This window comes from Fusarium poae, chromosome 4 (assembly GCF_019609905.1).
Source record: "Fusarium poae strain DAOMC 252244 chromosome 4, whole genome shotgun sequence".
NCBI lineage: Eukaryota > Fungi > Ascomycota > Sordariomycetes > Hypocreales > Nectriaceae > Fusarium > Fusarium poae.
Genome location: NC_058402.1, coordinates 4,324,406 through 4,350,944, shown reverse-complemented (window position 1 = coordinate 4,350,944; position 26,539 = coordinate 4,324,406). Strand labels below are relative to the sequence as shown.

Sequence of the window (26,539 nt, the reverse complement as noted above, 5' to 3'; positions counted from 1 at the left end):
TTATAAAATATTTAATAAAAATAATATTATTTTATAAAAAGTTTATTAAATTAAAATTTATTATATTAAGAATTTTATAAAATTAAAAAATTAAAAAAGATTTTAAAAAAAAAAAAAAAGCTTATAATTAATATTATAGCTTTTAATATAATAAAATTTAATATAATAAAGACTAAGACTTATAGATAATAAAAATACTTATTATATAAGCCTTAGAGTTCTAAAATAATTTAATAAAGACTATGATTTAAGGAGAATAATCCAGTCTAGTAATTTTATCCCTTGCATTTGTAGCGGTCAATTCTTCTGATTCCCTGAGTGAGGCTATGGAGCTGTTGTAGCGAGAAGAACTATGGTGGGCTCACAGCCACAGGTTATAAATAAAGAACAGTTGATCTGCATGTTGGGAACTGCGCCTCGGTCTTGGCACTATTGTTTCGTCAGACATGATTCGGTAGCCTGTTCTTGAGTATGAACACGGCTGTCTGAGTGATTGGCCGTCAGGTTAGAAGCTAAGGCGGCTGTGTCATTAATCTCACGTCATATAATGTGAGACATCAGCGACCTTATTAAAGACGCATACAAATGTTAAGTCTGCCTCTTACATATCGGGGATAGTGGAATACCTCTCGCCTGTTCATCTTGGAAAACTTACATTGCTTATCTTGGGTCCCTACTCTTAGGGAAAAAGACACCTACCAACTTCGAAATGCTTCAATATCCCTCATCAAACATCTTTCCATCTCCGCCTCTATCCAGTCATGTAAGTTTACAATCAAAAAATGCCACAGGCCAGTTTCACTCGTGGTATCAAGACACTGATATTCGTTACTTCTGCAGCACTATGGCCAAGCCGCACAGACTGCGCCAGGTCTCATCACTTCGTTTGGTGTGTCAAAAGATTGGCGTGATCCTAACACCACCAAAACGCCGCTCTTTACCACTGCACAGCCAAGTCCCAATATCAAACGATATGCAAAATTGAATGGCGCCTGCTCAAAATTACCGATGAGGCAGCATGTCGTGGATGATGACCTTTCTCCGTTGCAAGACCATACCGCTGGGATATATTGCCCTCTTCTCGGATCTGAAAGATTTCGGCTCCTGGAAGTTCTCCCGGGTGTCGGTGATATCATCAACGCCAGACTTCATGTCTGCAATGTGTCAAAGAACATAGTGGCATACGAGGCATTATCATACACTTGGGGCGGTGGTATGGTTCCCCATAAGCTGCGCGTTGAAGCAAATCGAGAACATCATATGATCAGTGTTTCACAGAACCTTTACTCCGCTCTGTTCAGTTTACGACAAGCCACTTCGTCAAGGTTACTATGGGTTGACGCCATCTGTATCAATCAAGAGGATATGATCGAGAAAGGCCAACAGGTGCGAATGATGAAGACAATCTACAGTATCGCCCACCGTGTTGTGGTATGGCTTGGCGACGATAACAGTTATTTTGTTGATGGGATTAAGAGATCACCGCCTGCGTCAGAAGGTTTCTCTTCTGTATGCACAATCGTCAACGACTGGCTTAATCGAAACGGCGAGAAAGAGATTAAGGCGGCATATTATAAAATTCTGGATAATGGCGTTTCTATTATGAGGAGTGGCAAAACCTCCAATTCCGAAACCTCGAACTCATATGAAGAATTCTGCTATCATCATTCTTCCGCGTTGAAACTATTCGGGCGAAGGTGGTTCTCACGAGTCTGGGTATTTCAGGAGGCTGTCCTTGCCAGGAGCGCTATTGTACAACTGGGACCATACCAAATCGAATGGGAATGGGTTGGACTTGCAGCATCCATCATTCTCCACAATCCGGTTGTTGAGAAGAGTGGCCCGGAGCGGAAAAGAGTACCAACAGGAGTAACAAATGCGTACCTTATGTATCGTCTGTCAGCATCACAAAGTTACTTCCCACCTCTCAAGTTTACTTTTACCCAACTACTTCGCGTCACCCGGCCATTCAATTGCAAAGATGAACGAGATAAAATTTATGGACTGATAGGTATCCAAACCACCGATGGTCTTAACGAAAAGATCATTCCAGATTACAGCAAGGGAACTGGATTGGAGCAAATCTATCAGAATGTTGCGTGGCTCCTCCTGAGAAGTGAGTCGCCTCTATCAATTCTTTCCTCGGCCCGAATGTTCCTTCACGAACCTGAATATCCATCCTGGGTTCCCAGATGGGGTTATCAACAACCATGGACTATCCTTCCTGTCCATCCACATTCCCAATTTCAGTGCGCACTTGCCAGACCATCAGCAATTATTGGCTCTGATGGAACAGAAAAACTTGTAGTAGAAGGTGTGATTGTCCATCGTATCAAAAGAGTATGGGACACGGCCGGCTATGAGTACTTGCAAGACAGCAAAGACGATGACTTTCTCGACCAACCTCGATGGATCAATCCTGATTGGGACAAGCAAGATACCAAAACCCAAGAATTCCTTTCTAAACCTCGCTGGAGTGAGGCAGACTGGGAAAAGTGCGCTCTTAGCATGACTTGCGGCGGTGATGGGAGAGGGTACGCGGTGGCGAACGTAAATATTCATGCTGCCGACTTGGCAGCTGCAGTGCTCTCACCACACCGAAGCTGGCTCATTCACAACCTTTTAGCGTTCGAAACTACCGTGAAATCGAGACAAGATGATATGACACAATTTGACTTCCTTACGAGTATTGCCAAAAGAGGAAACCTCAACAGGTTCATCAACGCCATGGCGCCTTTACACCACAATTATAAAGCTTTCGTGACTGATTTGGACTTCTTTGGTGTTGGCCCTGTAACTATGAGGGAAGGTGATATGCTTTGCGTATTATTCGGTGCGGCGGTCCCATTTGTTCTCAGGCGAACTCAAGGTGGATATAAGCTTATTGGAGAATGTTATGCCTTTGACTTGATGCATGGCGAGATCTTTACAATGATGGCCTTGGACTCAAGTGGGTGGCTCAAGCCTAGTTATATAACACTTTTGTAGCGTCACAGGGGCATCTTTCACAAGCTGAGTATAAGATGACGCCTCGTATCAATTAGGTGGTCAGAATACTGTAACATTATTTTTGAAAATTGTTGCTTCTCACTTTGGAATAGACTCTTCAGGTGATGACCGCTCTGACAAGGGTACCTTGAGGGATTTGAATTGCTTAGATGCTGTCAGCCAATATGAAACTACGCCAAGACTCTGTTGGTTGAACCGTAATCTTAATTCATCGTCGAGTTATTAAAGGAAGCCAGCCGTCAGAACGTCATCCTCGCAATTTACCGATTCTCTCTGCTGACATTTCCTATCCAACATGCCTTCCACGACCATTACATCGCTTCTCTGGCCCGCAGGCAGTGGTGTAGCTATCACAGGCGAGGTTTTCGAGGCTGAACCCACTGCAACACGATACATGCTACGAGGTTGTAAGGACACCGAGTGCGACTACCAGACAGCGTTTGTCAATCTCGGCCCATGGGCCAGCGAGACGCTACGGAAAGGCGCTGCCGAGACAGGAGTTTACGATGTGCACGGAACTGTCGATGGAACTGTATACTCCAGCGTCTGTGAAATGAGCCGGTCCGTAATTGAGAAATGCACAGTATCAATGCAATCTGGGTTCGATGATTCTACCGAGTACACAACAACTAGAACAAAGGGCGAGACGGGTGTAGATTTCACCCTTTCATACCACGCTGTCACTCTCACTCGCGGATTCGAGAAGTTTATATCCGTGACGGACGGCACCCCAGCTAGCAAAACTTCATCTACTGATAAGGCTTCCTCGACCGGCGAGGCTTCAACGGCCACCGACACCGGCCTTGATAGCGCAACAGATGACCCCAGCAGCACAATCACGGACATCCCAAACAAAGCAGCCACTGCCACGGAATCGTCTGGCTCGACTGTTCCTACGGATGCGGATTCAGCCGGGTCTCGACCTCTGGTTCGTGCATTCGCTGCTCTGGCTTTAGCCGGAATGGCAACCGCGTTGGTTATTTAATCATTCGGACATTTATTAATGCATGGAAGGAATGCTACTCCGGCAACAGCAACAAGTAGCAACAAGTAGCCTGATTACAACGTGTGCATTTCCCGAACGATCGAGACACATCATCTTGCATAGAAATTGAGTGACAATTTGTTATTCTATATGATTATGACATAGTGTTGATACATTTATCCCGTCCAGAGTTGTGAACTAGGACAATTCCATGAACAGATACTGGTGATATTGGGGAATACTCCAGAACAGTGACAGGCTGTTGACTCTTATCCTCTTACAATTATTCAGGAAGGGCTCGTGGTGTGAGGATCACATTAAGAGGATCTCTCTCCCAAATAAAGTATGACTTGGTCCTTTTTTCCCATCCAATGCTCCTGGGGTCCAGCTTAATGTCAAAGTTCCAGAGCATTCGGGCCAGAATCACTCTCATTTCAGCATAAGCCAGACTATAAATCAGTTAGTCATCATTATGTTCCAAAAGTCGGACAAGAATTATGGGAAAGAGAAATGGTTTTCTTACTTCTTTCCAACACAGTCTCTGGGGCCAACTGAAAAGGGTGTCAGTGCCCTTTTCGCGTCGTTCGCAAATCGTGGGTCATCCAGCCAACGTTCAGGGTGATATTCGTTAGGAAGCGTAAAGTGGTCAGGGTTATGGTAGACAGCCCATTGCCAAACGTCCATTGAGGCCTGGAATATTGTTAACCACGATCAATGACACGATTCAGTATACTGCATACTCCACCGGGGATGAACTGATTGATGATGACGTCTCCTTCATCACGGATCTTGCGCTGAAGTCCATTAATAACAGGTGGGAAGATACGAAGAGTCTCGTTCAGGGCAGCCAGCATGTATGTTAAGCGCTGTGCGCTAATCATATCAATCTCACTTTCCGACTTGAAGGATGATCGAACTTCGTCGCAGAGTATCTTCAATGTTTCGGGGTTGCTAGCCAAGAAGTACGTGGTGGCTGTGAGTAACGTCGCGGTGGTTTCAGACCCAGCCACGGTAAGAATTTGTGCGTTGGAAGAGAGTTCATCGAAAGTCATTTCCTGTTAATTAGAGGACAGGTCAGTATCGTTCAGGAGACTTGAGTCAACCATGGCTGCATCACTCACATTACCAGAGGCTCCCGTTCTTTTTAGCATGGCATCGATGAAATCAGGGCGTTCCTTCTTCGTGTCAAGTCTCTTGCGCACCTTATCACGCGCCATATTCACATGGGCCGCCCATTTTGAGTCTGATCCTTTTGGCGCCAGGGCTGTGATGACCTTTCCTAGCCAACCCATTCGGGCAAGGCATCCCAGGTACGCTCCGTCTTTGATACCGTCAAAAATGAGGGCGATCCAAGGATGGAGTTCCCTGTTATCGAGACAACCAAAGGGCTCACCAAATGCCAAGTCGCCAATAATATCAAATGTGGCAAAGTTGTACCATGCAGCTATATTGACGGGTTTTGTGCCATTTTCGCATACCTCACGAAGCCCGTTGATGAACTTGTCAATATAACCTTTTATGATAGGCTGTTGGTCCAGCATAGATTGATGAGAGAACCCGTGAGCAACAATACGACGGAAACGCGAATGATTTTGTCGATCAGCGCCGATGATGTTGTCATGATTGAATTGAGCAATGACTGGGTCCTTGGAGTTCTCCCCAGTTCCACCCTTGCGATGACCACGAAGATCCTTCATTCCATCAGGATGATTGATAGAAAGGTCTTTTGGACCAATTCTCACGATGGGACCATACTGCTGATGTAGCTGAAGTATCTTGAAATGGCCTTCGCCAGAAAGAAACATCCGCGTGTAGGGAATGTTGGAGATGGCCCAGAGCTTCGGACCGGGAAATTTGCGCAGTGGATTGAAGAAAAGGTTGTAGACAACTCGAAAGAGAATATATCCGATTGCCTTGGAATGATTAGTATAGCTCGATACCAGTATAATAGGCTTACCGAGACTAGAGCCAAAACTGGCAGTAGGACTAATGGATGTATAGTTTCTCCATCTTGGAGGAGGGCTAGTAAAGCCATGGTTACTGTTTGAGGAATTGCTGCAAGTGTGGATGTAGATTGTATTGATGAGCTACAATTTTCTGACTGGAATCTAGGACGACATGACGAAGCTTATATAGATTCTCTCGACGCACAATGACATACAGACAATGGAACGCCTCTTGGTCTACAAACTTGGTGCCTCAATGAACATTGCAGTCTCTCTAATACTCGGGTCCGAACAAGACCCCGTGGGTGGATATATAGTGCATGATTCGCGTATCAAATCATGCGAAAAGTATCCAATTAACTTAAATTTCCACGATATTGATCCCTGTAGCGGCTAATAGAGACGGGTATGGGTAAGGTAACTTGGGGTTTGAGCAAATCAATGACAGTCCTCCTTCAATTTGTTATCTAGCCTCGATGATAGGTAGAAGGCATTGACATAACAAGGCCCATTGGCGAGACTTTGGCTCGACACTACAATGCTGGACTAGTGTCGAACTTTATTTCTTGGGAACTACGTAATGCAACTCTACAGAGTACGCGGAAACATTTGTGCTGTAGTAACATATTGGGTCTCCTCAATATTGAAATAGTATCAATCAGGTAGAGATCCTCACATTTTGACATCATCATGGACTGATACTATGTGTGATCGATGCATCTAAGGTTATATAGAGATACGGTTTAGCGCTCGGAAATATGTATATTCATTTGGTTGGCAGAGATAGCTGCTTCTGATTAGCCCGGATGCCAAACCGGATGGGCCGATGGACCATGGGGTAGCATGTGGATCTTTTCTTGTATGCATGAAGTTGCTACTCTATCGTACTCGCTACAGCACAGACTTTATAACGGTCTGGAGGGTCACATGTTCAATTCTGCGACTCGACACTGCAATACTACCAATCGTTTGTCCGAATCTAGAGATATGTGACTTCCAAGACTGTTTTGCACGGCTTGTGACCGAGATAGCCTGGAAGCCGACTTGGCTGCCCACTTGGCCGATGTCAAGCATTCCAAGATAATTGCCGTGATTTATTACGTGTAATTTTCAACAAGGTATACCCCATATTAAATATACGAGCAAACAAAACGGAGCATGACCGTCCGAAAACCTTCAGAATGATACATGACTGTGTTCAAGATATCGGGGTCCTCCACGGGCCCGAGACAGAGACTAGCGTCACATTGCCTCGCAATATTCTTGATTATCCCTAGGATCAGGGTTTCTAAGTAACATCTCTCTGCTTCTAGACGTCGTATTGTGAAGTGGAGCATGCAACATGAAACAATGGGTACGTGGGTATGTGGGACTCAATTATGTCTAAGAAAGTTTAATCTAGTCTGCTAAAAATACAAAGAGATATGGAGAGTTAATAAAAACGATAGAAGATTGTTAGTGAGTGATATCACAAGTGCTTTACTTGAGAGGAGTTCCCTTGCGGTAGTCACAGTTGTGGCTATCAAAAGGACTTCCGCAACCATGGGAGCTGTCATGCTCAACAAACACAGCCGGCATGTTGAAGAAGCAGCGGGGAATCTCTCCTTGGACAAGATTGCTGGTGTCGACCTCGTCACTGTCACCCTTGTTCAGAGCGCAGTCGATAAGGGCCTTGTAGTAAGTCTCGCGGTCACCAAGGCCATACGAAGCCATCTTCTCGTAAATATCTGCGCCAACCTCATGCCACTGGCCTTCGCCAATAGGGTTGGGGTCATTTCGCATGATGTACCAGCAGTACTCCTCACCATCGCGTAGAGGCAACCATTGGCGACCAGTAGAGTAACCGCACTTCTCACGGGTATCCTTGCCGCCGAGCTTGTCTGCAACAAGGGACAACTTTGAGGCCTTCATAACGTCATTGGCAACCTTCTTCTGGATGTTGTTGGTGATAGAACCCAGAGTAACACGGACGGTCTCGACGTCGTCATCGAGCAGGAACCAGCCGCCATTAAACAGCTTGGCGATCTTGGTTTGGTATGTATCCCACTTAGGAGCAGGAAGAGAGTTGTACTCGTCTTCATTTCTGCCGCCACCGGTGGCGATTCGGAGGGTGTCCTCGAGCCTGACCGAAGCCGCTTTGAACAGGTCGGCAAGACCAGCGGAGACTGTAGCGGCACCGTTATCCTCATCATCTCCTAGCGACATGCCGGACATGAGACCAGCCATGAGACCAAGACCGGCAGAGATACCAGAGCCCTGCAATATTCGTGGTTAATAATGGATGATACAAGCTGAGACGATAGATAACGTACCACTCCAGGAATAAGACCTCCAAGGGCGTTACCCATAGTGGCAGCCGCAGAAATCCAGCCCTTCATGTTATCAGGGCTTTTCTCATCACCTCCAAAGTCTTCCATCATCTTGGGAATCTTGAGGCCGTTGATGAGAGTCTCAGTAGTCAGCTGGCGATGCAGCTCGGCGAACTTGCCGTGCATGCCCTTGACAGACTGGAAGATCCAGTACGAGTTCTTGTTGATAAACGTTGTACCATACTTCTCGAACTGCTGTTCGCATCCGATGCCTCCCATGGGGTTGCAAGAAGTTCCGATGAGACCACAACCACTAGCACCCGACTTGCCGTCAGTACCGCCTATCACACGATCCTCGAGGTTCTTGAGCCAGTTGTTTTGATGATCTTTATGATATAGTTAGTATTTGAAACCACTATCGTGAGAAAGATGCTTACCGGGATGGCCGTTGATGAATAGCTCGAGATCGATACCGGCCTCAGTCTTGGTCCAGAGATTGTCAACGCCTTCGGCAGTTCTCAGATCCCAACCCTTACACATCTTTCCCTTATCTGAGAAGACGTCATCGTCGTCACGCTTGGAGAACAGAGGAGAGCCCTCTGCCGCAGCAGCTAGAGCCAAAAGAGCAGTAGTGGTCTTCATATTGGTGAAGTAGCGAGAGAAGTATATTGACTGGTTGAGATTGTGAAGGCGACTGATGAAGCTTACAACATTGGCCCTTTTGCACAACAAGAGAGCCTATATATACTCATGATGTGGCTCAACTATCTTGGCATCTTGCCGAGCTTGGTTGACAGTGAGAATCCCCAGACATTTGCCGAGATGAGACTTGGCATCGCAGGATTCCAAGTGGTGTTGTATATTGTACTATGTAATAAAAATTAACGTCGGGTAGTCGAAAGGATCTGAAGGATTCATTGCCAAGAGCATTACCATTGGGTGCCAAGAGCATTACCATTGGGATCATATGTTTGTTCCTGGCGGGCAAGGCTGTGTAAGACTATTGAGCCTATCAAGATGCATGCTTATTTAGGTACATACCGCGACTATCATAATTAATGCAACAACCTTGAACCCACAAGTCGCATGTCAATCGGATATGGGCCCTTTTCTTACCTTATGGGTCTTCACGAGGTGGGTCTTTTCCGAGCTTACTTCAATCGCTAGTTGGACACGTTTAAGGTTTGAAGGAGGTTTTGACAACTTTGAAGCGATTTGAAACAAGTTGTATTTCGAGAAGGGATATTTGGTCTTGCGGCATTCTCTTGACTACATGCACAAGAGAGACATCAAGTTATATTTTTGCAATACTGGCACGCTCATTGGATAATTAATAGTCACTCTTGAACTCAAGTGATATGTGATGAGATGTAGTAAATTAATAGTACTTGTCAAGAACTATGTAGTCTACTTCTATTTGTCAGTTCATCGGTTGAGGTTGTTCTCTCCGTGCTAGTATCCCCGATAAGTGCTGTTGGACGTATCGTCGATCATCATGCACAACGAAATGATGTAGACATGCCAGGCGAAATAGCAGTTGCATTTGTCAACAACATTGAGACAACTAATTTATTCTAGACATATTTTTATTTAAAAAGAACGTGCCATCAACTGTGACAATAGAAAAAGGTGAAATCTGACTTTCATTATGTCTTGTTGATGCAACTCCAGATGAATACACATATATTGGTCGTTACCCTGGAGGTGGGCCAACCATGTTGTTTACCCTCGCCTATCACAAGCTACTACCAAGAGATGTTAGTAGAGGACTAGATAAATGTCAAACAAGAGATATTTCTTTTCGCTGTCTTCGTAAAGTTTTAATCTGATGATGTTCTTGTGCGACGACGAGGGTAGAACTTGTCTAGACAGGTTTCATCAATTGAGTTCCACACGTATTGTACAAGCAAAAGCACAGCAGTCAGAGGGATCAATTCCTTCAAGTACATGATGGTTATGATGTCTCATGATTCAAGTTCATATATTGATCTGATGGATAGACTGATGTCGAGTCACGCTTGAGCCGACTTGACGTAGTCTCATCTTAATTCAAGGTATTGGGATTGACAACGCGCATGCACTTGTAGTCAGCAATCGCCGGGAGCCGAACTGTGTTGCCCATTTGTTCAAGTTTTTAATAAAAATGTCGCACGGCATTTGAACAAAATCACCGAACGTCAGGTTGGCCTTGACAACCTTCAAACTATTGGCGCGACTCGCGGGCGGTCGTGGCCAATGGACTCTGCCCACACATGAGACGTGTTTTCTTTATCCAACGGGTGATTTGCCCAGCCCATCCGTGTGTTGAGACACACTCCTCGCAGTAAATTGTATAGTATTATATAGTCTCGGTGTCTTCATCGATTGAAGAGGTGGCAGGGTCGGCGTCGGGAGAGGGACCGTGAAGACTGGTGTTGTTAGTGGCGGTTGGAACGGAGAACATCGAGATGTCGTACCTTTAGTGCATTTCCTTGCCTCAACCGAAGCTGTAGGGAGGGGCTAGCAAAGGTGTGGCTGGCGCGCGACAAACAGCATACATCGAGAGGCCATCTGGACTTGGCTGACAGCACAGCAGAAATGATCAATTACCCGAAGATTGGGTGGATCTAGGTCAGTGCGGGCTACCATTGAGCTCTGGCAGACTGGACAATGCCTTTATAGCTAGTCCGGCATGGCCATCGGCTCCGACTCGACGTGCTGGAGGGTGTTGCTGTTGTTGTATTGTTCAGCGCCTCTCCCTATAAGGAATAAAGGGTCCCCTAGGTAGGCGATTGTCGACGAAATAGGCGGGAGCCAGAGCGTAGACGGTATTTACACTTTAGCTTCTGACCCTGTCCCGTACATAATACGCCAGCTAGATGCCTTTTGTCCTCTACTAGGAACGTGGATGGGAAACGGTAATGGTTGGGTTACAAGTCGATGGTATATGCTTCAATCGTTCCCCCAGAGACGTATCCTTATGTATTCGAGAACATCGTTCTTAACCATCTCTACCAAGTCGCCTCTTTCGAGAGAATCGGTCTTGACCACCAGCTCGTCGACATCGTGCCTGACGTGCGTCAGTTCATCGTCGATGGTTACCAGCTCTGCTGTGTTCTCAGAGGTCTGCTCCCCCACACGGTCAATGTCGTCATTCTGGTTCTCAAAGAGTGCACGCAGCTTGTCAATGCCTTCTCTTAGATGCCGATTCTCCTTTTCCAGTCCCTTGATGCGCTCTTCCATGCTTTCTTTCAAGCGTTGGTTCTCGTTCTCCAGCTCTTCGATGCGCTTGTTCAAGTCTTGTCTCGGAATTTGTTTCTCAGTTTCCAGCCCCTTCAGTCGCTCCTCCATCTTTGCTAGCATTCGCGCCTCCATCTTTCCGAGCATAGCTTGTACTTCGGTCGTGACATGACTGTGCTCAGCACTGTAATCTTGGCGCCGCCTCTTTAATGGATTGATTGGAGCGCTCGGTGGCGGAGACCCGATTTCGTTATATGATGGAGGGAGTTGTGCAGTCTGGGGCGAGAGATGGATGACCTTTGCTCCATCACTACCGTACAGACTGGACAGGTCGTAATCATCGCTACGAACTGATTTGGAACAACTTTGGCCGCACGCATCACGGATGGATTGTAACTGGCTATTGGACAGAACATCATCTTGAATGTAGACGGATAATGTAGTTGTATTGGAGATCTGGCGGATAGCATCAAGAACTATCCTCGATTGCACACGAGCTGGTATAAGAGGCTCGTCGGCATTTTTAGGGACAAGGGTATTAAAAGTCTGGTTCAGTTCAAAGTCAAGGCGCGTCGTGCGAGATTCAAGCTTCTTTTGTATGGCGTCGGGAGGCTTTGTGGTGGTGGCGAAGGACAAGGTGTTGACGGCAGATGAGCAAATACGCAAAATGAGCGCTGAAACACTATTGTCTCCATCCTTATCATCCTTCAGTCTGGTATTCTTGACTTTGATCGGTATGCTCAGTTCGAAGAAGGAGGTATTCGCATTAAAACGCGTCGTGAAGGTTATGCTGGCGTATTTGGGATCAGGGTCGATTAATGAAAGAGTCGCGTCACCAGATTGCCATTCGATGACAGCAGGTGTCGATTCATCGATGTTTATATCCGACATATCTATGTAGACAGAAAATGAAAGTGATTAGTTAGACAATTTCAGACTTACCAGATCACTCGGAAACAACACAGCGCAAAACAGACCAGGGAGAAGCGGCTTCGTCGACAGGTGACCTGTTGGTCTCCAGAGCATAGCTGGCAGACCAAGTGTCAGTCCTCCAGAGCATAGCTGGCAGGACTGAACCAGGACCCTTCTACAGTCCCCGGTTGTTCCAACGAAGGGGCAGACTGGCGCAGACGCGGTAGTCGCGCAGTCGCTCGTTCGATGGGTACAAGTCGGAATTTTATACGGACTGCAGCGACGATTGGCAAAGATCTTGGACGCGATGTGCTGTACTGCGACGTTGTGATGACTGTTGGTGATGCCGTTGTTGATTGTGATGACAGAGGCATAATTGATTTGACAAGTCGGAGTGGAAATGAGGCAGGATGTCAGGTGATGCGAAGTGGGTTCTCAGCGCGAAGATGATTGGTCAGTACTAATCGAGCCTTGTTTTAGCCTCAGGCATGAACGGCCTCCTAACCATTTGATGGAATAAATTGATGTACCCAAGTTTTAACAACAAATCATTCTTATTAACGAGCATTCTCGCTGCTTTGAAACTTGGATTTATTTAGTATCGTTTTCCTGTCGTTTATATATATTTTTGTTCGAAGTGCGTTTCTCTCCCCGGCCAAGTAAGCACAGAGTTTTGGTATGTGTAAGCACTACATGAACTCAAACACTTTGCTGCCGTTCTTGACGCAGTATTTGTTAGTGTTGTTGTTCTTTTTCCACAACAGACGGGTATCTTCCTGTCCTTCTCAACAGCCAATAGATATGAGCCATCAACTCCAACTCTCATTACAGACTGGACGAGCGGACAACATCATGTGCTACAGAGACTCATTGATGTTCTTAAGCTGTTAGAGCTACGCGCCGTCTTTTATAAAAGACTGACAGCAGCAACTAATCCAACTAGACCCCAAACACTCAAAACGCGTTTCGCGTAAGCCCCACTGGTAGAAGTCTCTGTAGGCGAGGCTTCACCGGTCACAATGATCAAACCTTCATCAGTGATACTCGTAGCCTCGTCGCTTGCAGTCGTCATCTTTGCCGATTGAGATTCGTCCGTGGCGGATGCCTCAATAGAAGCTGCAACAGCAGTCTTGGCTGCCGAAAGGTACTTCTCGCCAGCCGTGACTGTTACAGCAACCCAGTTGAAAGCTCCATAGCCAGCAAAGTAGTAAAACCGTCGAAAGCCGTGCCGGTGGAACGCGGGAAAGTCGCTGTAGGACCAAAATTGGCATTTCCGCCAATGTTGATAGTGGTACACGTCTCGGCCCATGTTTTGCTCATTCGACACTCGGCAGAGAAAGAGTATCCTTCTTCTCCCTCTTCGATACCTTTATCGACATAGGATTCTTTGTAGATGCCTTTTGTAGGAGCTCCAGGTGTAGGTGTCTTGTCAGCCCATGGTCCGACGACGACGGTTTGTTTGGTAACATAGCAATCATCTTCGCCCTCCCATGGGTACTTGTCCCAATCGCAATCGAGGACGAAGGTAGTGGCTGTGGGATTGGCACCAACGACTTCAGCGAGGAAGTGACCGTAATAAGATGGAAGAAGAAGTGAAGTAGTTGTGACTGAAGACATGATCAACAGAATAATTGGCTATCTCAAATTGGTAAAGACAAGTTCAACAAGTCTGAAGAAGCGGTAACAGAAAAAACCTATACGTGCAGGGACAATGAAATAATGGAGCTTTAATTGGGAGCTCGGGAATATCAGCCGACGTTAAATGAGCCAAGACTTTGGCGTCTTGGCTAAGATGTCGACTTTACATACAGGCGAACTTCCAAAATGAATAAGTATGAGAGTATTTTGCATTATGTCTGTCAGTAATTAGATTGTCATGTGCAAAGGTACACTGCATACATTCTGCAATGGTTATTGTACTCTGATGCTAGGCCAGACACAGTCGTTGAGGTTGTCACCAAGGTAGAGGGCCCATATAATCAATACAGATGACCAACAGAAAAATAAAATGGCCTGCGCACACGACTCATTCCTTGTAATCTTAGTTTTCTGACTTTCTCCTCCCAAAAGTAGGAAGATCTATGTACTATCCCATCGCCAGCTTAGTCACGATGATATCTTTCCTAAAACCGTGCATAGCAACGATCAAATTATTCTATCATCTCAGTGCAAGAATACACTTGGGATTGTGTCAACCCTTAGTGAACTCTTCAAGTTTAATTAGCGCCTCCCTCAATGTGTGGGCTCTAATTCGACTGTTGGTCTGAATTTGACCATTACCGATATCAAGAGCAACATTGTGAGCAATATGCTACATATTGAGACATTTGTTTTTTGTTCATCAAAATTCCTTTTCAGTCTGTCAATTTCGTCTGCGAAGCTTTGCCAAGAAAATAGAGATCATCAGTGGACTGAACTTGACATGGCGATTACTACACAGGTACGTAGCCCTCTACCAAAGCTTCTGTTCAGGATTGTCTAATGCCACGATTCCAGATTAGGCAGTCTTGCCAGCCATGCACCTCACGAGTGCCGACTAGTACCAGATACAGCCAGTGAACCAACAAATCCTGCCTCACAAAGTCCATTGATGGGAAAATTATCTGTCATGACATGGCCTCTAATTGGGAGCGAGTCCACTGAGATCCATCTTCTGATTAACCAATGCCATACAAGCTCGACTTTATTTTCCCCGCACCACAGAATAAAGTCTATTTATATTTCTCAACCTCAACAGCTTGAAGACTTATCGCGTATCATCTGTCTGCAAAACTCACATTTCTACAACTATGAACTTCACATTATTCTCGGGTGTTTCAGGGCAGCCTCGTTTACCACATGACCCGTCAGCTGAGTCTTTTGAACTCCGAGCCGTCGCGGGACCCGATATATGGCGGACCCCTGCTTGTGCTGGAGGACGAGACAATTTCAACGGTCCAATCTATGCAACTCCTCTTGTGCTAGATTCGTTCAAGAAGGCCAAGGTCACAATATCAGCCAATTTCCAAGCCCCGTACTCCCAGGGTGGTCTCATTCTGTTTATGCCCGAGGCTGATCCAACTGTCGATATCGATGAGCAGTCGTCGCACCTTCGCGCATCACCAACTACATGGATCAAAGCTGGAATTGAACTTGTCGATGGCCAGCTCTTCGCCTCTGTAGCGGCAGGCAAACCGTACTCTGACTGGAGTTTGACGAGATTGGGCGAAAGTACTGCCACGTTTGAGCTGGAACAGACAAATGGATCTCTTTGGGTGTATGTTACTGGGTCTGATGGACAGAGGATACCGTTAAGGAAGTTGACTTGGGTTTTTGACATGAAGCCTCAGCGGGATGTTTGGGTTGGTGTGGCTGCTTGCATGCCCAAGGGAGATGGGACACCGAACGGTGGATCGTTAGCAGTGCTATTTAGGGACTTTAGCGTCACAACTGACTGATGATTGGTGCTGACAGTTTATATCATTTACTCTGGAGGAGCTGTCTCTATTTACTTCGTTCACGATTCTCGAGGTCCATGTATTGTTGATACAGTAACAAAAAGGTAGTGGACGCCGAATAATCTCACTTGCACTCTTGGCAAATGTGCATTTCCGAGTATTGGTCACGGATTCGGAATCAGGCCGATGAACCTTGAACCATAACCTGGTTAAGCTTATCTGTTTAGCTATATGTGTGGAGAAGTCGTAGGTCAAATTTGATTCCGCACTGAACACGAAATGGATCAACCCCGCACAACTATCGACGAACTATTCCAGATTTCCCCGGATCGCCCAGAAGCTTAAAGATAGTCTCATCTGGTATCGCGGGGTAACTGGCATCCATGGTATTCCCGATTCCGATTTCCGCGCTTCAACGAGTCAGGTACAAGTACAGTCCTGATATAAACCATAGAGTCCCCTTCTATTTTGAGAACTATCCCTCTTGAGTTATCTTACAGTGGCTAAACAGCGAAGATCGGCCCTGAACAACATCAAGTCTGTTCCGATATCTTTTGCAACCGAGACATAAAAATGTCAGACAAGATCGACGAAGTAGCCACGGGGGCGAGAATCAGCCAGGATGAAAATCCCAAAGCTGAAAATCGGATGATTGATCCCATCCTCGAAAAGAAACTCATAAGAAAGGTCGACCTGAATCTTGTCCCTATTCTCTTTTTGCTGTTTCTCTGCGCCTTTATTGATCGGTAAGTTACTTTGGGAGCATTCACGTAACTCGGGTACATGCACTAACATGTTCAGTATCAACATTGGCAATGCACGAATCCAGGGCTTGGAAGCCGATCTCAACATGACCGGTCAGGATTACAGCATCGCCCTTTTTACCTTCTTTATCCTCTATATTCTACTCGAAGTCCCTTGCAACATTCTTCTCAAGAATACACGACCATCACTCTTCCTCTCCGTCATCATGACAGGATGGGGTATTGTTACCATCTGCCAAGGTCTCACAAAGTCTTTTGCAGGACTGATCGTCTGTCGCATCATTATCGGTGGTCTCGAGGCAGGGTTCTTTCCAGCTTGTGTGTATCTGCTCAGTATGTACTATTGCCGCCATGAACTTCAGTGGCGTTTCAACCTCTTCTTCTCGGCCAGCATTATTGCAGGTGCCTTCAGTGGTCTTTTAGCCTATGCCATTGCTCACATGGATGGAGTCGCTGGGTATGGAGGTTGGAGATGGATTTTTATCCTCGAAGGTATCGCCACAGTTGTTATCGCTATTGGCAGTTATTGGTTCATTCCAGACTGGCCCGAGACTGCAAAGTTCCTCTCCGACGATGAGCGAGCACTTCTCATTCAGCGCCTTGCTGAAGATAGAAAGGATACCCACATGAACACTTGGAATGCCAAGACGGCCAAACGTGTATTTTCAGATGTCAAGATTTATCTTGGGTAAGTTGCCGTTACTATCCCCTTCTCACATCAAGTTCTTACTAATAGTTAAAGCGTTCTTATGTACATGGGTATTGTTACTACCAGTTATGCAGGCTCCTTCTTCACTCCGACTATCCTTAAACAACTGGGTTGGACATCAATTCGCGCTCAGATTATGTCTATCCCCATTTTCATCTTTGCAACTGTTTGCGCCCTGGTCTCAGCAATTGCTAGTGATAAGTTGAAGCACCGTTCAGGCTTCATTATCGGGGGTTGCTGTTTCTCAACTATTGGATATGTCATCCTACTCAACATGATGTCTGTCTCTGTAGGAGTTCGATATTTTGCACTTTTCTGTATTGTTGGTGGTGGATACATTGCCCAGCCAATTGTACTGGTCTGGCTCAGCAACAACATGTCCGGTCACTACAAAGTTGGAGTTGCTTCTGCTATGCAGGTTGGCTTAGGTAATGTGGGAGGCATTATTGCTAGGTTCGTGAATCATCACTTCTTCTTCAAACTGGCCGTCGCTAACCAGGTAATAGCAACATGTTCATCACCTCCGAGGCTCCAACTTACCCTCTAGGCTTTGGATTGGGCCTTGGACTTGTGTGGCTCTGTGTGCTCAGCTCTCTGACATTCTTGTTCTACATTCGACGAGAGAACAGATTGAGAGAAGAGGGCAAACGAGACGATAGATATAACTTACCAGATGACGAGAAGAACAATCTGGGTGACGACCACCCGAGCTTCCGCTTCACCTTCTAAGTAGCTACCACCACTCAAACGAGTCATGTTTTTGTAGATATTTCCAGAAGCTGGATCAATCATTCTATGGCTCGAATGATTTATTTACAACAACTCAACAGAAGTTATTTACTATATCCTGAGTAGATCTGGTCAAAGCTATCCAAGTTCACGGCAGTCTTTTGACAGAATTAAAGTAGCTCGATCAAACGTCCACATCCAACTCTCACAGTACTTCATTGCATGTCTTCCCAAAAATGATGCAGATCACTGGTAGAGCTTCAAAGAATTGATGGTCCAGTAAGCTTCCTTGAAAGCAGCAGGCTGGTTGGTGACATAGTCGTCGCAGGTGGCATAGCCAGTCGAGGCTCTGCACTCTTGGTTCCAGATTCCTTGGTCGATGTTACTCCCGCAGAATGCCGTGTTGAAGATCTGTAATAATCAGCGCAACCCTTCAATCGTACTGGGTAGGGTTATCTTACAATAGTCTGCTTCTTGAAGTATTTTCCAACATCACAGTTTCCATTAGCATTGACAAACTGTGTCGTAGCAGGTTGACCCCAGGTGTTGGGCTCCGGCTTGCCGTTCTTGATATCAGCAGGAATACTGTTACGAGGGAACCACCAGATCTTGACAGCCTCGGTAGTCAACCATGTGGCGTACACGCCACCCTTGTTGTTATTGAAGGTCTTGCCGTAGGAGCCAGACGGCATGGTGTTACCGCATCCGGAACTATACAGGTTAGCTCAACTAGATTTTGGAGCCCGTCGATGCACTCACTAGTTAGTTCCATCTGAACAGTAACGGGTATCAGAACCGCCTTTGTTGCAATTGTTCCTAGGTTCAGCGCCTCCGGGACGGTTGAAGATGCATGCTCCACATGTGTGCAGAGAAACATAGTTGCCGTTCTGGTTACCATTGATACCCTCAATGATGTCAATTTCACCAATAGGATCCTCGTCGAAGTTATAAGACCAGCTTCAATTGTCAGAGAGATTGTTGTGTCTCCACGTCCAAAAAGAAACTCACTAGGCAGGCCAGACACCACAGGCAACCCCCGGCATGTGCTCAATATCAGCGATCAGGATGCCCGAGCTGTAAGACTCCTTAGACTCAAGACGAACACTTCCGCGTCCATGCTTGAATCCTCCAGGTGTGAGGAGCGCTGCTTTGTCTGCAGAGTTTACTCCAAGGTGAACTTTGCCATTGTTGGTGTGAACAATACCAGAGCTCACTGCTTGGTTCCTGCTCAAATAGTTGACGGAGCCACCAGTGGGATCGCCCTCGTAGCCGGGGTTAATACTATCAAAGTAGGCACGCTACATGGAGGAGTCAGTAATGTAACTTATCGAACAATTTTTCAAAAGGCTCAACTAACGTCTCTGAAGTTGAACGAGTCCAGGAAATTGCTAGAGTCATATGTCTTCCTCAGTGTAAAAGCCGCCTGGCCTTGAGTGGCCTCGACAGCAATGAGAAGAGCGAGAACTGTGTTTCGGAACATGGCGAAGTAGTTGCGTCTGAGTTACTAAAACTTGGAGCAGTATCTAACGCGAGTCCTATATATACCCGGAGTGTTCGGATCGTGAAGTAACTGTTCGTATAGCAGTCATGTTCCTCGCTTTGGTCCGAACGATGTGATCATTAATCTGTCGACTGAAAAACGCAACTGCAATCCTTCGACCGGCCCAGATCCTTCTCTCTGCATGTATGAACATACTTGTGGTCCGTTTGGGGTCTGAAAAAACATCAGACCAGCTTGAACTCGAGCATAGTAATCCTCTGCCTATTGCTCCTGTTCGGATACACTGTATGGGATATTATACCTCATTATAGATAAGGTAAGCAGGTCCGTCCCAACCATCTCGAAGTAGTATGGCGCCACAGGAGGACTCGGGAATCCTTCGAGAATCCTTCCAAGTTCTTGCAAGACCTTCCTGATATAGTCTAGTTAGATATCCACCGCGTAAAGAAACAAGATCTTTGGTTCGGTTCATGGCCATCCAAGCAAAGGTTTCACTGACTAGTGGTTTCAATTGGGTGAGTACCTGGCTACCTTGACATTTCTTGTTGATCCCACTATAACTAAGTGCGGCCCGGGCTGCCGAGATTGCATTGCGCACATGCTCATGCATACACGAGGTTCCCTTGCATCTCCTTCTTTCATCCCATCAACAAATGACATTACTAAAAAGTCTTTTTTCTCATGGACAGGCATATTTGAAAACACTAATGCTTGTGTAGGAAGACGGAAAACGAGCCACACGTTCCCTTATGCGCCATTAAACAAGCGAATGCAGCTTGCGTCTTCGCAACCTACTACATTAACTCTTGCTTAGTAACAACCATCTTCTTTCTCTATCGGCGTGACCGAGTCTTTAAACCCAAAGGTAATATGCTTCGCTCTCTTTTCGTTTACCGTAGTTTCCGAAATGTCATCGAGTAAGCCAAACTGGAGTTGCACGTCATCTAGTGCACCGTCGTTTGTCTCAGCTCCCAGAGACAGTCCTACGTTCTGTTTTGTCCTCGTTTAAGACGCTCCCCTCAGGATATCAGAAGAATTAGCCGCCGGAAGCATACGAGACGAAATTGATAGACAACTTTATGCTCCTTAGACTATGGTTCTTACGCTACTTATTTTTATACCGTAAGACTTGGGAGGTTATTTCTTCTGCTGCCCACTAGGCTCTCACCGCTCACTGCGATTTACTGGCGTTTCACCTATGGTAGGTTCGTTGATGGTCGGTGAGAAGGCAACGCATATAAGCAGCCCATCTTGGACAAAGGTTTCTTTCGGAGAGCGCCTTGGGGTTCAAGACTGCGAAGTTTTCGTGCCTAGATAAATCCTTGGCAGCGACTGTAAACTCTTGAGCTTCAATTTTTGTGCTATGGCGACAGTTCACTGATGGGCCGTAGTAGCTATGTTGGAAAGTTGAGTTCGGGGCGGGAGTAGTGGGAGCAACATGATGCCTCTGTATGCAACACGTTTTTCATGATAGTGAAAGTTAGATAAAGAGATCAAATAATTGTAAACTGTGCCATTTGAAAGCCGTAGTGACGCAGGTTCGAAAATAAACAGTTGCCATAAGAGCAAAGAGCGACCCAACCCGGATAGTCATTGCTGTGATTCGGCGGAACGCGTGACTGCGCCTGACATTGGCTGGTAGAGAACGTGGTGGCCGAAAGCTAGAGCAATGCCGCATATGAAGAAGATACACATGATGGCAGGTTGGCGAGGAGTGATGCGCCATTTAGCAAGCAGATGTTGCATAGCCTCATTCTCACGTGTGTATCTATTGGAACCATTCAAAAGCTCGATTTGCGAGTCGTCATGATAGGTTATACGAATACCTTGCTTGTGATTCATTGCGGGAGTTGCATGGGGAAATGTCCTTGTTTTTTTTATGAATAGAAACAAGAGAGGGAAATGAGAAACAGCCCACTTATGGAGCTGAAGATAGTGTATCAAGATCCTGCTGACCCTCCATTATATTGTTTCAATCTCACGAGTGTAGGCTATGATATATGTGCAAAGATTGGATTTGTTCAGTTTTTTTTATTCGTCCTACAAAGCCACATTATTGTCTGCTGTTAAGTACAGTTGGTCAGAGCCTCCTACACATGACTCAAAAAACACTTGAGGGAAAAAGAAACACGACCGTAGCGGCTAGATAGATAACGAGCGTTGTTTGTAGATTGGCTTGTGAAATGGGGGTGTCACAGACACAAAGCTACCATTAGTTCAAGAAGCCACAAATGTATAACAAACTTGACTGGTCACAACCACTACAACCTTCACAATAAGCAGAGCGATAATGGAAATTGGGTTTATGTTACTGAGTTAGTAGGTAGAATTGATAAGTATCCGGGAGTACCCACTGAGTACGGAGTAACCATTCTCTATGCTTGTTGCGTCAGAATTAATTAAAAGACAACCACAGGGTAGCAGCCCCTGACTTGGTTCAGGCCTTCCATTGTGCGGGGTATCACGCGGCAACCCTGATATTATGTGACTGGGATCTGTTATCAGCTGAATGTTGGGGGCTCTGGATCTGGAATATGTAGACAAAGGAAAAAGGTACGACTTCACACGTCACTTTCTTATATATTCTCTCTACCCCCAGGAAAACCTCACCCGAGAGCACTTCAACGTCAGTTCGAATTACAGATTTCATTTTGGCGAACATTGTCTAGTCTGTTGACAGGAATGTCAGCAACATCCGACGTGGCGCACAAGACCAGCGCCGAGATCAAGGCCTGTTACGGGGGTTAGCCCTACCTACCTTAGTTATTATGTTAGTAGCCTTTACTATAGCGCCTTCTGCGCTATAATATACTATAATAACTTAGTTAATATAATAACCTTATTATATATATATAATCTATTTACTTTTATAATAATAAGACTAAGACTACTTTAAATACTTTTTAAAATTAAACTTTTAAATTTATTTTATATATTAAAATATATATTAAACTTTTCTTTTTTAAAAACTTTAATATTATAAAATTATATTAAATAATATATTATTAAAAGAATATATTATAATAAAATCTTAAAATTTTAATTTTAATATAATATATATAATTTATAAATAATAAAGATATAAAAATCTTTTTTTATAATTTATTAAAATAATATATAAAAAAAATATATTATATTATAATATAAATTCTTTAAAGTATTATAAAGTTTATAAATAATAAGAAATTATATATATATAAAACTTAAACTTTAAATATAAATATAATATATAAATATTATAATATTATATTAATATAAAATTAGAATTTAAAGAAATAAAGAAAATAACTTAAAGAATTAAATAAAGTAAATTTTACTTTAAACTAAATATATATTATTAACTAAATATTATACTATATAGAATAAATTAATAAATTAATAAAATCTAAAGTAAAATTAAATATATTATATTAAGTATTTTAATATTATTTAATATAATTAAAATATTAAATATTAAATATATTAAAAATCCTAGAATAAAGAAATAATATTTAAATATAGATTTTTAAAATCTTTTAATATAATTAAAAACTTTAAAAGATTTTTAAATATTAAATTAATAAATTAAATTAATTACCTTAAGAATTAAAAAATTAAATAAATATTTAAAATTAAAATATTAATTTTATTCTTAATATTATTAAAATAAAATAAAATATATATATTTAAATTATAATTTTAATATTTAAGTAATTTTAAAATTTTAAAATTAGATTTTAAAATTCTAAAGTTATAAATAAAACTATTAAATAATAATTAAATTAAAAAATTAAAATTTATAAATAGCCTTAAATTTAAATTATAAAAATAAAATATTTATTAAATTAATAATAAGATTAATCTAGGTATTAAAGCTAGATATAGCTAAATAATAAGATAATAGATTAAATATATATAAACTTAAATATTAAATTTTAAAATTTTAAAATCTTAAAATATAAATTATAGATTATTATTAAAACCTTAAAATTTTAATAATAAATATTAACTTTAAGATATATTTAAAACTATTTTTAAAAGTTAATACTTTAAGAAAATTAAATTTTATATTTATATAAAAAATAAATATTAAAAACTTTAATTTTATTTATTATAAAATTTTATTAATTTATATTATAATATTACTTAAATATAATCTTAATAAAGATATTACTTTTTAAGTTTAAAAGGTCTTTTTATTAAAAAAGTATAAAAATAAAAATTCTTATTATAGAGTTTACTTTAATATTATAATAATAATATTAAACTATAAAGACTTTAATATAAAAAAAGAAAATATAAAGAATAGAATTTTATTATTTAAAGTTTATATTTAAAGAATATATTACTATAATTACTATCTTTTAATAAAATAATAAAAAAATTATATTTTAATAAAAATAAGATTAAAATAAATATTAATCTTACTTAATAAACTTAATTTCTTTTTTATTTTATATTATACTTAAGAATTTAATATTAATACTTTTTATTATTATTTTTATTCTTTTTTATTTATAATTATTAAAAAATATTTAAAAAGTCTATAAATTAATCTTTATATATAGAGATTAATTTTATATTTTTATTTATTTAATTATATATATTCTAGAATCCTTTATTAGTTTTTTTAATTTATTACTTTAAGATTACTTAGCCTTAAGATTCTATTATTTAAGTTATTATTATTTATTAATTAAACTCTAGTTTTATTTAACTTTAAACTTTAATAATTCTTTAATACTTTATTATTATTATTATTTAATTTAATATTTATTATTAAATATTCTTTAAATAAAAATCTTTTTTAATTTAATTTTAATTTAAATACCTTAAATATTAAAATTAATATAAATATTAATAAAAGTAATTTTATTTTCTTAAGAAAGCCTAATAATTAAAAACTAAGTATATATACTAGTTTTATTAAAAAGTAAATTAAATATAATAACTCTAATCTAGAGAAAAATAATAATTTAAAAAGTATTAAATTAAAAGATAAATTTTAAAAGGCTACTTTTTAATAAAATCTTATAAGGCTAGCACTTTATTAATTTAAAGAAAAAAGGCTAGTATATAAAACCTATATAGAGTTTAAACCCTTATTTAAGGAATAATATAAGAATCTTATAAAATACTATAATAATTCTTTAATTATAAAGGCTTATTAATTAGAATATAAAATAAATAAGACTTTTTAAGACTTTTTTTAGAGAATATAAAGTTTATATTATTATATTTTAATAATTTATTATTTAATAATCTTTATTAATATTATACTTTAAATAATAAATAAGTATAAAGATATATACTTTTAAAAATAAATTTAAAATTATCTATATACTATAGACTAATAGATTAATAGCTTTATTATTAAGAAGCTTATTTTTAATAAACTTTATTATTTAATTTAAGATTATTAAAGTAATATTAATAGTAAATTAAAATTATTAAGTATTAAAGAGCTTTTACTTATTATATAGAGTATAAAATTTACTTAATATAATAAAATAAAGAATCTTTTTATTTAATTTATTAAAGTTTAATTAAAGCTTATTAAGAATTTAATTAAAAAAAACTTATTTAATAAGAAAATAAATAGTATTTACTAGCTATAAAATCTTCTTTAGAATAATTTAAATTTATAAATAAATAATAATAATCTTTAAATTTATAATAAAATATATTAAAATAATATAAATAGCCTTAGTAATTTTAATAATAAGTATTATTAATAGTATTTTAATTATATAAAATAAAGATATAAAAGTTTAAGCTATTTAATACCTTAGAATATAAAATATTAAACTTATAACTTTAATTTTTTCTATAATAACTAAATATAAATAATAATAAATTAAGTATAAATACTTTATATAAAGCTTATTATTACTATTAAGTTTATTTTAAGCTTTAAGATATTAAGACTTTTAATAGGTTTTATATTAATACTAATAGTTTAATATAATTATAAAGCTTTATAAGTAATATAATAAGGAGAGTAAACTTTAATAAGACCTTTTTAATAAAATATTAATTATATTAAACCTTAGTATTTTAAAAAGAAGCTTTTTAAACCTTAATATCTTAAGAATAATAGCTTATAATTTAAATACGTTTTTACTAAACTATAATATCCTTTAGAAGTTAAAGTAATAATATATTTAATATTTTAATTTTAAGTATAAAACCCTTTTAATATAAAAATTAAAAAGAATATATATAATAATAAGGAAAAGGTTATAAATAATAAAAAGCTTATAATTTTAATAGAAACTATTATTAATTACCTAGAATAAATTTAATATTCTTTATTTTAAAATAAACCTTAACTTATTTTTAGTCTTTATATAGTTAAATTAAGAGATTATATTAAAATACTTATAATAAATAATAATAAAATAGATATTAATCTACTTAAGGAAATTTTAAAAGTAAAGTTTATTAGACTTTAAGATAAATTAAAGCTATATATTAAGAAATATATAATAAAGAATTAATAGAATAAGTTTAATAAAATAGATTTAAATATTATTAAAAAGCTATACTATCTTCTTAATAAGATCTAAGTAATTAAATAATATAAAATCTTAAACTTTAAAATTAGCTATTATTTTAAAGATATATTAATTACTATAAGTATATTAAAATTACTTTAAATTATATTATCTATTTAATAATAACTATTATAATTTATATAGTATTATTAAAAGCTAAAGGGTATATAATATAAAGAGAAATTAATAAATATTCTAATATTATTTAAATAGATTTTAAAAATAAAAATAAATAAAGATTTAAAAGAACTCCTAGTATTTATAGAAGTATTTACTTATAACTTAATATAAAATATAGATTTAAAATACCTAGCTATTTATTTAAATAGTAAATTACTTAAGAAGGTAATAGCTATTACCTTAAGTTATATTATTAAATACCTAGGAAATTATTAAATTAATATAATCTTATTAAATAATAGATTAAAAGTAAACTTAATTAATAGCTATTTCTTTAAGAATAATAAAATATAACTATTTAAT

At 40.2% G+C, this 26,539-nt stretch overlaps 9 protein-coding genes across 9 annotated transcripts; 4 read left to right on the top strand and 5 right to left on the bottom strand.

Annotated features, from left to right (window-relative positions):
* Nucleotides 1-709: 709 nt before the first annotated feature.
* FPOAC1_011488 (uncharacterized protein) lies at nucleotides 710-2,988 on the top strand (the record flags this gene model as incomplete). Its single annotated transcript, XM_044855866.1, has 2 exons — nucleotides 710-763; nucleotides 841-2,988. 2 exons carry the CDS (start codon nucleotides 710-712, stop codon nucleotides 2,986-2,988), a joined length of 2,202 nt encoding a protein of 733 aa, XP_044703179.1.
* Nucleotides 2,989-3,304: 316 nt separating this feature from the next.
* Nucleotides 3,305-3,994, top strand: FPOAC1_011487 (uncharacterized protein; the record flags this gene model as incomplete). Its single annotated transcript, XM_044855865.1, has 1 exon — nucleotides 3,305-3,994. The coding sequence occupies one exon, from the start codon at nucleotides 3,305-3,307 to the stop codon at nucleotides 3,992-3,994; it is 690 nt and encodes a 229-aa protein (XP_044703178.1).
* Nucleotides 3,995-4,277: 283 nt separating this feature from the next.
* On the bottom strand, nucleotides 4,278-6,029 carry FPOAC1_011486 (uncharacterized protein; the record flags this gene model as incomplete). The annotated part of the gene is made up of 5 exons (XM_044855864.1): nucleotides 4,278-4,443; nucleotides 4,518-4,684; nucleotides 4,735-5,049; nucleotides 5,116-5,907; nucleotides 5,952-6,029. The coding sequence occupies 5 exons, from the start codon at nucleotides 6,027-6,029 to the stop codon at nucleotides 4,278-4,280; spliced, it is 1,518 nt and encodes a 505-aa protein (XP_044703177.1).
* Nucleotides 6,030-7,419: 1,390 nt separating this feature from the next.
* Nucleotides 7,420-8,891, bottom strand: FPOAC1_011485 (uncharacterized protein; the record flags this gene model as incomplete). The annotated part of the gene is made up of 3 exons (XM_044855863.1): nucleotides 7,420-8,196; nucleotides 8,253-8,635; nucleotides 8,687-8,891. The coding sequence occupies 3 exons, from the start codon at nucleotides 8,889-8,891 to the stop codon at nucleotides 7,420-7,422; spliced, it is 1,365 nt and encodes a 454-aa protein (XP_044703176.1).
* A 2,289-nt stretch (nucleotides 8,892-11,180) lies between these two features.
* Nucleotides 11,181-12,359, bottom strand: FPOAC1_011484 (uncharacterized protein; the record flags this gene model as incomplete). Its single annotated transcript, XM_044855862.1, has 1 exon — nucleotides 11,181-12,359. The coding sequence occupies one exon, from the start codon at nucleotides 12,357-12,359 to the stop codon at nucleotides 11,181-11,183; it is 1,179 nt and encodes a 392-aa protein (XP_044703175.1).
* A 928-nt stretch (nucleotides 12,360-13,287) lies between these two features.
* FPOAC1_011483 (uncharacterized protein) lies at nucleotides 13,288-13,997 on the bottom strand (the record flags this gene model as incomplete). Its single annotated transcript, XM_044855861.1, has 2 exons — nucleotides 13,288-13,544; nucleotides 13,595-13,997. The coding sequence occupies 2 exons, from the start codon at nucleotides 13,995-13,997 to the stop codon at nucleotides 13,288-13,290; spliced, it is 660 nt and encodes a 219-aa protein (XP_044703174.1).
* A 1,172-nt stretch (nucleotides 13,998-15,169) lies between these two features.
* FPOAC1_011482 (uncharacterized protein) lies at nucleotides 15,170-15,817 on the top strand (the record flags this gene model as incomplete). Its single annotated transcript, XM_044855860.1, has 1 exon — nucleotides 15,170-15,817. The coding sequence occupies one exon, from the start codon at nucleotides 15,170-15,172 to the stop codon at nucleotides 15,815-15,817; it is 648 nt and encodes a 215-aa protein (XP_044703173.1).
* A 573-nt stretch (nucleotides 15,818-16,390) lies between these two features.
* On the top strand, nucleotides 16,391-18,019 carry FPOAC1_011481 (uncharacterized protein; the record flags this gene model as incomplete). Its single annotated transcript, XM_044855859.1, has 4 exons — nucleotides 16,391-16,563; nucleotides 16,619-17,269; nucleotides 17,324-17,743; nucleotides 17,797-18,019. 4 exons carry the CDS (start codon nucleotides 16,391-16,393, stop codon nucleotides 18,017-18,019), a joined length of 1,467 nt encoding a protein of 488 aa, XP_044703172.1.
* Nucleotides 18,020-18,265: 246 nt separating this feature from the next.
* On the bottom strand, nucleotides 18,266-19,499 carry FPOAC1_011480 (uncharacterized protein; the record flags this gene model as incomplete). The annotated part of the gene is made up of 5 exons (XM_044855858.1): nucleotides 18,266-18,430; nucleotides 18,481-18,730; nucleotides 18,779-18,976; nucleotides 19,028-19,317; nucleotides 19,377-19,499. 5 exons carry the CDS (start codon nucleotides 19,497-19,499, stop codon nucleotides 18,266-18,268), a joined length of 1,026 nt encoding a protein of 341 aa, XP_044703171.1.
* Between the last annotated feature and the right edge of the window lie 7,040 nt (nucleotides 19,500-26,539).